Source organism: Ranitomeya imitator, chromosome 2 (assembly GCF_032444005.1).
Source record: "Ranitomeya imitator isolate aRanImi1 chromosome 2, aRanImi1.pri, whole genome shotgun sequence".
Classification (NCBI taxonomy): domain Eukaryota; kingdom Metazoa; phylum Chordata; class Amphibia; order Anura; family Dendrobatidae; genus Ranitomeya; species Ranitomeya imitator.
In genome coordinates, this window is record NC_091283.1 from 760001637 (window position 1) to 760014786 (window position 13150).

The window sequence follows — 13150 nt, forward strand, 5'->3', positions numbered from 1 at the left end:
AATAAAATAAAATGATTTTTTCAGGGAGAATTTAGAAAACAAATAAAACCAAAAATAGGCGTTCTATGGCCCACTGACTGAGAGATGACGCACCCAGGAGTCAAGACTGGCACACAAGCAGAAAGGCCAATATTAATCTCCCACTGTTTTTTTTTTTTTTTTTCAGGGAGACTTTAGAAAAAAAAATAATAAAAAAAATATGATTTTATCAGGAAGAATTTAGAAACCAAATAAAATAAAATAATTTTTTCAGGGAGAATTTAGAAAACAAATAAAACCAAAAATAGGCGTTCTATGGCCCACTGACTGAGAGATGACGCACACAGGAGTCAGGAGTGGCACACAAACCCAGAGGCCAATATTTTTCTACCAATGATTGATGTAGTTATTTTCTCTGGTAGATTTTAGAACCCAAATCAAGGAAAAAAAATATAGGCTTTCTATGGACCACAATTGGAGAGAGAGAGAGAGAGAGAGAGAGAGAGAGAGAGAGAGAGATGGCACACCCAGGAGTCAAGACTGGCACACAAGCAGAAAGGCCAATATTAATCTCCCACTGTTTTTTTGGTTGTTTTTTTTTTTTTTTTTTTTCAGGGAGACTTTAGAAATAAAAATAATAAAAAAAATATGATTTTATCAGGAAGAATTTAGAAACCAAATAAAATAAAATGATTTTTTCAGGGAGAATTTAGAAAACAAATAAAACCAAAAATATGCGTTCTATGGCCCACTGACTGAGAGAGAGAGAGAGATGGAACGCTTAGTACTGGCACACAAGCCCAAAGGGCAATATTAATCTCCCTTTTTTTTTCCAGGGAGAATTTCTGAAACCCAAAAAAAAAATAAAATAGGCTTTCTATGGCCCACTATTTGTGAGAGAGATGGGACGCTCAGGACTGGCACAGATGGCACGCTCAGGACTGGCACAGAAGCCCAGAGGCCAATATTAATCTCCCTTTTTTTCTGGGAGAATTTATAAAACCAAAAAAATATTTAAATAGGCTTTCTATGGCCCACTATTTGTGAGAGAGATGGCACGCTCAGGACTGGCACAGATGGCACGCTCACAACTGGCACAGAAGCCCAGAGGCCAATATTAATCTCCCTTTTTTTCTGGGAGAATTTATAAAACCAAAAAAATATTTAAATAGGCTTTCTATGGCCCACTATTTGTGAGAGAGATGGCACGCTCAGGACTGGCACAGATGGCACGCTCACAACTGGCACACAAGCCCAGAGGCCAATATTAATCTCCCTTTTTTCAGGGAAAATTTATAAAACCAAAAAAAAAATTAAATAGGCTTTCTATGGCCCACTATTTGTGAGAGAGATGGCACGCTCAGGACTGGCACAGATGGCACGCTCACAACTGGCACACAAGCCCAGAGGCCAATATTAATCTCCCTTTTTTCAGGGAAAATTTATAAAACCAAAAAAAAAATTAAATAGGCTTTCTATGGCCCACTATTTGTGAGAGAGATGGGACGCTCAGGACTGGCACAGATGGCACGCTCAGGACTGGCACAGAAGCCCAGAGGCCAATATTAATCTCCCTTTTTTTCAGGGAGAATTTATAAAACCCAAAAAAAAATAAAATAGGCTTTCTATGGCCCACTATTTGTGAGAGAGATGGCACACTCAGGACTGGCACACAAGCCCAAAGGCCAATATTAATCTCCCACTGTATTTTTATCAGGGAGAATTTATACACCCCACAAAAAAAAATACAGAAAAATGAAAAGGCTTTCTATGGCCCACTATGTGAGAGAGATGGCACACACAGGGATGGCACTCTAGCAGAAATGCCAAATTGCCAATCTTAATCTCCCACCAAAAAAAAAAAAAAAAAAAAAACAGGGAATGTCCTACAATTACTATCTCCCTGCCTGCAGTAATCTCAGCCAGGTATGGCAGGCAGCTACTATCTCCCTGCCTGCAGTAATCTCAGCCAGGTATGGCAGGCAGCAATAAGGAGTGGACTGATGCACAAATGAAATAAAAAGTGTGGACAAACAAAAAAGATAGCTGTGCAGAAAGGAAGGAACAAGAGGATTTGTGCTTTGAAAAAAGCAGTTGGTTTGCACAGCGGCGTACACACAGCAATGCAGCTATCAGGGAGCCTTCTAGGGCAGCCCAATGAGCTACAGCGCTGAGGGGAAAAAAAAAAAAAAAAAAATTCCACTGTCCCTGCACACCGAGGGTGGTGTTGGACAGTGCAAATCGCTGCAGCACAAGCGGTTTTGTGGTTAATGGACCCTGCCTAACGCTATCCCTGCTTCTGACAAAGCGGCAGCAACCTCTCCCTAAGCTCAGATCAGCAGCAGTAAGATGGCGGTCGGCGGGAACGCCTCTTTATAGCCCCTGTGACGTCGCAGACAGCAAGCCAATCACTGCAATGCCCTTCTCTAAGATGGTGGGGACCAGGACCTATGTCATCACGCTGCCCACACTCTGCGTTTACCTTCATTGGCTGAGAAATGGCGCTTTTCGCGTCATTGAAACGCGACTTTGGCGCGAAAGTCGCGTACCGCATGGCCGACCCCGCACAGGGGTCGGATCGGGTTTCATGAAACCCCGACTTAGCCAAAAGTCGGCGACTTTTGAAAATGTTCGACCCGTTTCGCTCAACCCTAGTGGAGAGATCTACTAAAATGTTGTTATAGCAGAAGGCGATTGAGGAAAATATGTTGAAAAAATTCCCATCAAAAAATGCTAGCGGCAGGGGGCAAGCTTCCTTGCCCAGCAAAGGAGAGGTGAGGGAGACACACACCAGGTACAGCAGAGTCAGGGGTACACTGTCAAAGGCCTGGGCCAATTTCATAACATCCCAGTGTCAAGGCCCTGATGAGCAGGTATTTTTTACATGGAAGAAAACTTTTAAAGGTGGTCAAGCAATACTTGGGTGACAAAACCAGCATACTCCCTAATTCCTCTGCAACCTTAAGCTATTGGTTCTCAAAGCCGAACACCTGGCAGTAGCTGCCCCCGTAAGCGTTGGAGGTGTTGTGCTGCCCTGCTGCTAGTGTCTTGTCTGAGCAGATTTTTAGTGCCACTGTGATGGTCAAAACAGACAGGGGCTTTCGCCTGTCAACAGAAATTGCTGACAGGCTTACTCTAATAAAAATGAACGAGGCTTGGATTAGCCTAATTATTCCACACCACCAGATGACAGCAGCATATAAAGTGTTTTTATTCTTCAATATTTGAATGAGGCCCACCAGTTGTTGCCTTCAAGGGTCTATGGATAGCTGGATGACCCTACTTATACTTTTTTCCTGGCTTTGCAGTTTGTGCAAAATATTTGAGTGTAGGGGTACATCAAACACACTTTCAAAATATTTTAATGAGGCGTGCAAGTTGTTGCCTTCAAGAGTCTATGGGCGGCTGTATTAATTTCCTTATAATTTTTTCATAGCTTTGCATTCTCTGCAGAGCCTTTATGAGTGTAGAGTTGCGACAACTACACTTTATTTTTTTATGAGGCACTCCAGTTGGTGCCTTCAAAGGTATATGGATAACCATTCTTGTAATTTTTAGCAGGGTTTGCACTGTGTGCAGAGCTTTATGAGTGTAGAAGTTCCACAACTACACTTTGTTCACAATTTTTGAATGAGGTACTACAGCTGGGGTCTTTGAAGGGTGTATGTATGACCCTGCTTGTATTTTTTATTTTTGGTAGGGTTTCCACTTAGTGTATAGCCTTTATGAGCCTAGGAGTACGATAACATGACAATTTGAACAGAATGTGTATGAGGTATTCCAATATGTCTAATACAGGGTGTATCTGAGTCTCTCTTCCATCACATTTTTGGAAGTTCTTGTAAATAACAAAGGAACCAATATAGTGTATAAATAGCAAAAAATAAAACATTACAACATTAGAAAATGCCTAAAATGGTCAATGCATAAAAAAAAATCCAACAATATGTGTAGGCAAATAAGAACCTATGACAAACTGCTGAAAAATGAACAAAAATGCACAAAACTACATAAGATTTAGGGATGAGTGAACCAGAATGGTAAAGTTCTGGGTTTGTACTTCCAGGATACTGTTTGGGTTCCGCACCCTAATAAAGCTTGATGAAAGGCCGCAGCGTAGCCAATCAACAAACTTTAAGGCTGTGGTCACTTCCAGCCCCATCACTGCAATACCAAATAATGGCATGGCTGCGATTGGTTGGCACACCACATGACCCAGCCTGACAGAGTAAAATAAATAAATTTAAAAAACCATGTGACGTCACCCCTATTTTTAAGATCCAGCCAAGGGAAAGCAGACAGCTGTGAGGGGTCTTATTTTGATGTGAAGTGGTCAATACCCATGGACCTTCCCAACCTATTAATATCAGCCTCCAACTGTCTGCTTTCTTTGGCTATTAAAATTGGTGGACCCTAAAAAAATCCCCCCTAGTTTAAATAACCAGCTAAGGCAAAGTTGACAGCTGGAGGCTGATAGTAATAGGTTGGTAAGAACCATATATTGGTTCCTTCTCATCCAAATAAGACCAGCCATCAGTCACCCCAGCGCATCCGATTGCCCTAGTGTGCTGAAAATCGGGGTTATGAGATTGTGGGGTTAGTGTCAACTGTGGCTGACATCAAGCCCATGTGTTAGTAATGGAGAGGTGTCCGTCAGACACTCCCACTACTAACCCAGTAGTCAAAAGAAATAAACACACATAAAAAAATCATTATTTAAAAAAAAAATCCCCACAATTTCCCTCTTTCACCCATTTATTTAAAAAAAAACCCACCAATTCGATGTAGTATAAATGGAGGTCCCATGATAATCTGTCTCCATCTTCCAGTACATGGAGCCCCATAGACTGGAGCACCAGCCACTGCTGGGTCTCATGCTGTACTCCGTCAGGTCTCACGGAGTGGCCATTATACATTATGGAGCATCATGTGTGGCCATTATACACTATGGAGCATCATGTGGGGCCATTATACAGTATGGAGAACTGTGCGTGGCCATTATACAGTATGGAGCATCATGTGTGGCCATTATACAGTATGGAGAACTGTGTGTGGCCATTATACACTATGGAGCATCATGTGTGGCCATTATACAGTATGGAGCATCATGTGTGGCCATTATACAGTATGGAGCATCATGTGTGGCCATTATACAGTATGAAGCATCATGTGTGGCTATTATGTGTGGCCATATTTCTTTTTGTTTATAATTATTGTATATAAAACAGTGTGATCAGCAGTGCTAAATGGCTGTGGTTTGGACGTGGATATGGGTGTGACTAGTTGTGAAATGGGTGTGGTCAGAGGCGTGGCCTAAAATTTGCTACGGCGCACTACGTGAGCAGCAAACTTTATACCTCCTTCCCTTCTTCAAAAGTTGGGAGGTATGGTACCACATTTGCCAGATCACGGCAAAGTGCCGCAAATCCCATAGGGAATGAATGAGGCCGAACGCAGTGTTGCTGTAAATGATCCGTTACGCAGCAGATGCAGAAAAACTGCCCAATCTGCTGCAAAAGGCGACTTTCACATCAGCGATTCTTGCCAAAGTCACTGCCGATAGTGTCATACTCACCAATAGGGGAGGCAGCACTAAAAGTGCCTAGGGCAGCAGAAACTCTAAATACGGCCCTGGGGGGGCTGCATTATATTCTGTGGGGGGACTGCATTATACTCAGGGTACTACATTATATTATGGGGGGCTACATCATACTATATGAGGGGTTACAGTATACTCTATGGGGGGCTGCATTATATTCTGTGGTGGAACTGCATTCTCTCAGGGGACATTATATTCTGTGAGGGGGCTACCCCAACCCTTGCTACATTATTAAGTTGTGAACTACCTTATATTATACCCTGATATTAAAGCTTTTTACCGCACAATTGGGAGTCTTGTATCTATTTCTATGTAGCTACATTGTGGGCCCCAAGAATGATTTTCTCTGGTGGGCCCAAGGTGCTCCAGTCCGACGCTGTAATGCCTCATGCAGTTCATTATGGCCCCATAGACGCTCCATATAACATTGTGCCACATGTAATGCTGCTGCACTAAAAAAAAAAAAAATGACATACCTCTCGTCGCTGCTCCTCAAGTGTCCCGTCTCTCCGCAGTAACTGTTCAGGCAGAGGGCGGCGCGCACACTAATACGTCATCGCGCCCTCTGACCTGAACAGTCAGTGCCGAGGACGCGGAAGATGGAGCGTCGGTGGAACGCGGAAAGGTGAATATGAAATACTCACCTGCTCCAGGTGCTCCTGATGCGGTCCCTGCATGTGCCACGGTCTCCGGGAGTGACAGCTTCTTCCTGTAGTGAGCGGTCACAAGATACCGCTCATTACAATAATGAATATGCAGCTCCACCCCTATGGGAGTGGAGTCCATATTCATTACTTTTATGAGCGGTACCAGTGACCACTGAACAGGGGAAGAAGCTGCCATGCCCGAAGAACGTGGGACATGCAGGGACCACGTCAGGAGAGCCGGGAGCAGGGTAAGTATTTGACAGTCGTCGCTTCCCCTCACCCGCCGACCATGACTTGACTATAAGCCGAGAGGGGCACTTTCAGCCCATTTTTTGGGACTGAAAATCTCGGCTTATACTCGAGTATATACGGTATGTCTTATATTCTAGGTTCTTCAAAGTATCCGCCTTTTGCTTTGATGACTGCTTTGCACACTCTTGGCATTCTCTTGATGAGCTTCAATAGCTAGGCACCGGGAATGGTTTTCACTTCACAGGTGTGCCCTGTCAGGTTTAATAAGTGGGATTCATTGCCTTATAAATGGGGTTGGGACCATCAGTTGTGTTATGCAGAAGTCTGGTGGCTACACAGCTGATAGTCCTACTGAATAGACTGTTAGAATTTGTATTGTGGCAAGAAAAAAGCAACTAAGTAAAGAAAAACGAGTGGCCATCATTACTTTAAGAAAAGAAGGTCAGTCAGTCCGAAAAATTGAGAAAACTTTGAAAGTGTCCCCAAATGCAGTGGCAAAAACCATCAAGCGCTACAAAGAAACTGGCTCACATGAGGACCACCCCAGGAAAGGAAGACCAAGAGTCACCTCTGCTTCTGAGGATAAGTTTATCCGAGTCACCAGCCTCAGAAATCGCAGGTTAACAGCAGCTCAGATTAGAGACCAGTAGAGACCAGGTCAATGCCACACAGAGTTCTAGCAGCAGCTCTCTCTCTTCTCCCTCTCTCCATTAAAGGGAACCTGTCACCCCGTTTTTTCAGATTGAGCTATAAATACTGTTAAATAGGGCCTGCGCTGTGTGTTACTATAGTGTATGTAGTGTACCCCGATTCCCCACGTATGCTGAGAAATAACTAACCAAAGTCGCCGTTTTCGCCTGTCAATCAGGCTGGTCAGGTCGGGAGGGCGTGTTCACAGCGCTGGTTCTTCCTCAGCTTTACGTTGGTGGCGTAGTGGCGAACAAGCAGCGCGCGATCTGCGCTGTCATCCCTTTCGTCGGTGGGGGCGGCCATCTTCCTGGGGCCGCGCGTGCGCAGATCGAGTGCTCTGCTGCACGGGGCTTCAGGAAAATGGCCGCGGGATGCCGCGCGTGCGCATTAGAGATCGCGGCGGCCATTTTCCCAAAGCCGAGTACACTACATACACTATAGGAACACACAGCGCAGGCCCTATTTAACAGTATTTTTAGCTCAATCTCAAAACACGGGGTGACAGGTTCCCTTTAAAGGAAGGGGGCCCAGACCCATTTCTTGCACAGGGGCCCCAGGCTGTCAGTGTCTGCCCCTGGTCCAATAACTATGGACCCTTCCCAGCACAGAAGGCACGACGTTTGCATTAATCCGACCATGCTTGTACTGTACAACGCCGCGAAAATATGCTGCGTCCAGAACGCTGGTAACACTGACAGTGTGCACACAGTCTAAGAGCCTGACACTGGCAGGCATTAGAGAGCGTTGTACTTCTGCCTTGTTGGGGGCAGCGCTATATGGGCGCATGTGCCGGGTTTATGCCGTACAGGATTGGTGAATGTCGCAGCGTTGACGTTCAGCTTCTCTCTCTCAGCAGCAGTGACATCTCCCCGCCCAGCTGCGGCCGTTAGGAGGGTCACGTGTCCACAATGTCACATGACGGCGGTCACCTGAGCTCCGCTCTAATATGGCGGCCCGGGCTGACTACACCCCAGAAGTGATGTGACGCCGGGATCCCCGTCCTCTCCACATCCTGTGCGGATCGTACGACGCTGCTCCAGGCCGTGTGCTCCGAAGTCATGAACGGCCCCGTGAGCGGCGGGACGGAGGAGCCCGTGTGGCAGAGACCGTGGTCCCTGGAGGAGATCGGGAGGAGCAGCCAGAACTGGTCTCTTGCGGCCGATGCTGGGGTGAGCGCGATGTCTGTGCTCGTGTCCTGCACTCCGCCCTCCATGCACTGATAGCGGCAATCCGATCACAGCCAGGCAGGAGAAATCGGGCGATGTGATTGCACGCGATCAACACCTGCAGCCCGTGTGGTCCGGTCTGTGTACAGGAGACCCGGGAGTCGTGTGCACGATCCACACACACACAGAGCATGTCAGCCCTAGCAACTCCTGCAATGGCCACAGACGCCTCCTTATCCCCTCCCCCAGCACTTAAAGGAGCTGTCCAGAGAAGCAGAACTGCCCTCTGCAGGATTGCTGCTGTATGGGTGTGTGACCGGGGGCTGTATGGGTGTGTGACCCGGGGCTGTATGGGTGTGTGACCGGGGGGCTGTATGGGTGTGTGACCGGGGGCTGTATGGGTGTGTGACCCGGGGCTGTATGGGTGTGTGACCGGGGGGCTGTATGGGTGTGTGACCCGGGGGCTGTATGGGTGTGTGACCCGGGGCTGTATGGGTGTGTGACCCGGGGGCTGTATGGGTGTGTGACCGGGGGGCTGTATGGGTGTGTGACCGGGGGGGCTGTATGGGTGTGTGACCGGGGGGCTGTATGGGTGTGTGACCGGGGGGCTGTACGGGTGTGTGACCGGGGGGCTGTACGGGTGTGTGACCGGGGGGCTGTACGGGTGTGTGACCGGGGGGCTGTATGGGTGTGTGACCGGGGGGCTGTAAGGGTGTGTGACCGGGGGGCTGTAAGGGTGTGTGACCGGGGGGCTGTAAGGGTGTGTGACCGGGGGGCTGTACGGGTGTGTGACCGGGGGGCTGTACGGGTGTGTGACCGGGGGGCTGTATGGGTATGTGACCGGGGGGCTGTATGGGTGTGTGACCGGGGGATGGTATCCTATGGAGCAGCAGTGCACACACCGGCCCACCTCATTCTTTCTCTATGGCGCGTGTCGTCTGTCCTGTAACCGCTGCCATGGGCTAGAACGTGAATGCTTAGAGATGAGCAATTCAATGCACAAGTCCTGGTCCGGCCTCCAGTCCGATCCTCCATGACAGCCGTTCACTCTTGCACCCGGCGTTCTGGGCACCTCTGCGGTTATCGGGCCCCCCGATGTCATGATGTGTGTTCATGTTACAGGTTAGTGTTCATGTCACAGGTTAGTAAGCGCCAGAGGCACCTAGTATGCCGGGCACAGGAGTGAACACCGGCTGCCATGAAGGACCGGGCTAGATGCCAAACAATAACAACGCTAATCTGCTGGCTCATGTCCATTATGGCTGCATCAGAGAAATGATCAACCATCAACCAACTTCTATCTACTGTTTATGGCTCCCAACAATTTATTCCATCACCATATTAACCTCTGCCTGACATTTATGGCTCTTGCCAACCCACTCCACACAGCACAAGTGCCAACTGTTACGCTACGTTTCCAACATCAGGATTCCCTGCGCCTTGGATGCATCGGATACCCCGCCCCGCCCAAAGCGCCGCTTCCTGTTGTACGCGCGGTGCTTACCGCATTGTATTCATAGACTGGGTTATTTTTCTTGCGGAGATTGAGCGTCTCTGAAAGATAAATAGACCTGCTGCAGTCTGAAAAGACGCACCGTATGTCTGTTTACACAGGGCTTCCGGATGCGGTCCTGCACGTATAGTGAAGACGGGATTTCATCAAATCCCCTCCACTGTGCTGCAACATCTGGACGCTGCAGATTGGATGCTCTGGATGTACAATCCGCAGCAAACACTGAAGGAATCTGGACAGTGGAAGCATAACCTTAGGCCGTGTTCACACATTCAGTATTTTGTCAGTTTTTTTACCTCAGTATTTGTAAGCCAAAATCAGGAGTGGGTGATAAATGCAGCAGTGGTGCATATGTTTCTATTATACTTTTCCTCTGATTATTCCACTCCTGGTTTTGGCTTACAAATACTGATGTAAAATACTGACCAAATACTGAACGTGACCGGACACAGCCAGCACCTGCTGCTAACCACAAATACTGGCACAAGCCCCAACCACTGCAGTTTACCTTAAAATTCTGCTGTCCGTCACAAGCTTGATCCATCAGACATGCTAACATGGATGTCCCTCCCCCACAAGTGGTGCAATGGAAGGGTACTGATGGGTTGTCATGGTAGCCAGGTATTATCTTCACCGCCATCTTTGCGCTCCTATGATGCCAAACCTGTGGGGAGATTCTTAAATTTAATATATACTGAAGTATTGGGAGTATACAGCACTTGTAATCAATCAAGTAATAATAAATAATAATCTTTATATATAGCGCCAACATATTCTGCAGCTCTTTACAGTTTGCACACATTATCATCGCTGTCCCTGATGGGGCTCACAATCTAGATTCCCTATCAGTATGTCTTTGGAATGTGGGAGGAAACCGGAGTTCCCGGAGGAAACCCACGCAAGCACGGGGAGAACATACAAACTCTTTGCAGATGTGGGTTGGAGTAGAACACAGGACTCCAGCGCTGCAAGGCTGCTGTGCGAACCACTGAGCCACCGTGTTGCCTCAAAAAAGCAAAAGGGGGGGGAAAAAAAATGTTTGAAAAATCTATTAAATTAAAAGCAAAAAATGTGATTTTCCCCTGTTCAGAATACATTAAAAAACAATAATTTAGTTATAGTCACATCCACAAAAGTTTGCTATCATAATGTAAAATTATTTAACCCATATAGGAAACTCCATAAAGAAAAACATCAAAACACCAGAGTTTGTTTTATCACCACGTTTTCCACCCGCATCAAAGAATGCAATAAAAAAATCAAAACATATGTACCCCAAAATAGTATCAATAGAAGGGTCATCTGTGCATGCAAAAAACAAGCCCTCAAGCTCCGTCAACAAAAAAAAAATGAAAAAGTTCCGGGTCTCAGAAAATGGCAGCACAAGCCCCATTTTTTAATGTTTCTGAAATTTTTTTTTAAACAATTATATAAATGTATATATCGACTTAGTAGCACGGTGATCGGACCGACCTGGAGAACCAGGTTGCCAGGACATTTTACCGCACGCTGCTGAAAAGAAGAAATCCAAAAAATGAAGTCAGATTGCATTTTTTTTCCCACAATCGTAATGCACTTTGCTTTTTTTTTCTCTACGTTTCTCAGTATATGCTGCCATTCAGAAAACAATTAAAGTTTTGGCACTTGCAAGAAGGGGAGGAAAAAGCTAAAGTGCAAAAACTTTAACCCTTTCTTGTTCCAGAAAAGAGTTAAAGTGAAGGTTTTGCTTACATGCTGGTGATGCAGGTGGGGTTCCCTTCTATACACATGGATCTTCCTGTGAGGTGTCTGGCTTGTAGTTTCCCATTGGAGTGCTCTTCTATTGCGGCACCATAAACCACAATGTCCTTATTGTTTGTGTTTTTTCTTTTAGCTCCTGAACTATCTCCAAGAGTTCTCCCACCAGACCATCTCCAGGACACACGAGATTGAGAAGCAGCTGGATGGCCTCGTCCATGAAGCCAAGAGCACGGAGTGCCGGCTGCACAACATCTTCAATGATTTCCTCATGCTATCCAATACTCAATTTATAGAGAATGTGAGTGACTGTTTTGCCATCTTTAGGCTAAGTACACATGAGTGTATGAAACATTGTCTGTTTTTCGTCTCGCTTATTAACTATTTCTGTACGATTTATATATTTTATGTGGTAAAATGTTGTAAACACGTCACTAGCTCAAGCACCTGAGGTAACTACCGTAAGCGGGCTTCATTATTATTAAAGGAGGTTGTAGGAGAGTAAATCTTTCTTAGTGATGAACACTGGCGCCGGCGGTCAGGAGGTTTTCTCCTCCATCTTCTTCTGAGCCTGGACTGTGGGGAAGTGGCAAAGTGGCTAGAGGTAGTACCGAAATCACTAGTGATGAGTGCAAGTGCGCGTTACTGGATTTTGCCAAGGATGCATACCCGCACCTAGTATCATGGGTGCTCGAGTGACATGTTCGAGTTCCCCACATGGCCACATGTTTTGCAGCTGTTAATCACAAAACATGTGGGGATTGCCTGACAATCACGGGCAATTGCAGCATCGTTTGTGGCTAACAGCCGTGAAACTTGTGGCCACGGGAACTCGAACATGTCACTCGAGCACCCGCAACACTAGGTGCATACCCAAACACCCTAGGCAACCTCGAGTAATGCGCACTTACACTCATCACTAGAGACCATGTGACTACTCGTGAACGTGCATCTCTTCTTGGACAATGCGGTCACATGATCCCCTATTTTATGGGCGAATCAGTGTCCATATCGCGCCTTGGTGCTGGAGTTATGGGGAAAGTAAATGGTTGTGTTTAAATAATGTGTAGAGTATTGATGAAATGCTTGTTTTACGTAAACTAGTTCCACAGCTACAATAGATGAATAGTGGCCAGCCCCTTTAAGCTCGGATGTCGTGTGCATCCGTCGAGAGTGAGATACTTGCTTCCACATTCTGTTATAATGATCTTGTTGGTTCTGCCCACCATACTCGCCAAATCTCTACCAGAGCACAGCTGTAATATACAGCCAGCCCCCCCCCCCCCCACCACCACTGCCTCCAATCCCAGTATTAAGGAGTTTGAGAGGGATGAAGTTGTAAGGTGCTGAAGCGTAACCATGGCAGATAGGGGCCTAACAATGGCCAGGTCTGCCTTTTGAACCATAATCAATAATGCTTTGAAATGTTATGGATACCACAGTATATTATCCAAGGGACCTTGCTGGTTCACATCTCCTAGTAAGACACAGCAAAAATAAAGCTCAAATTCAATAAGGTGTTGTGTTTTTTTTTTGGTTTTTTTTAAAGAACCCTGATGAATGAGTC

General features: G+C 46.3%; 2 protein-coding genes across 4 annotated transcripts in view; one reads left to right on the top strand and one right to left on the bottom strand.

The window, feature by feature from the left end:
• Positions 1-10507, bottom strand: part of LOC138665670 (beta-microseminoprotein-like) — a 75448-nt gene extending 64941 nt beyond the window's left edge. The window contains exon 1 of the mRNA XM_069753351.1: positions 10355-10507. Coding sequence (XP_069609452.1) covers positions 10355-10486 — 132 coding nt within the window. The 5' untranslated portion in view covers positions 10487-10507. The remainder of the gene's footprint in view (positions 1-10354) is intronic.
• Positions 7970-13150, top strand: part of LOC138665669 (WASH complex subunit 2C-like) — a 152710-nt gene continuing 147529 nt past the window's right edge. For 2 of the 3 annotated variants that reach the window (XM_069753347.1, XM_069753349.1), the window contains exons 1-2: positions 8047-8336; positions 11720-11884. In XM_069753347.1, coding sequence (XP_069609448.1) covers positions 8226-8336; positions 11720-11884 — 276 coding nt within the window. In that variant the 5' untranslated portion in view covers positions 8047-8225. Of the gene's footprint in view, positions 8337-11719; positions 11885-13150 lie in introns of all 3 variants that reach the window. The other variant, XM_069753348.1, reaches the window with a different exon arrangement.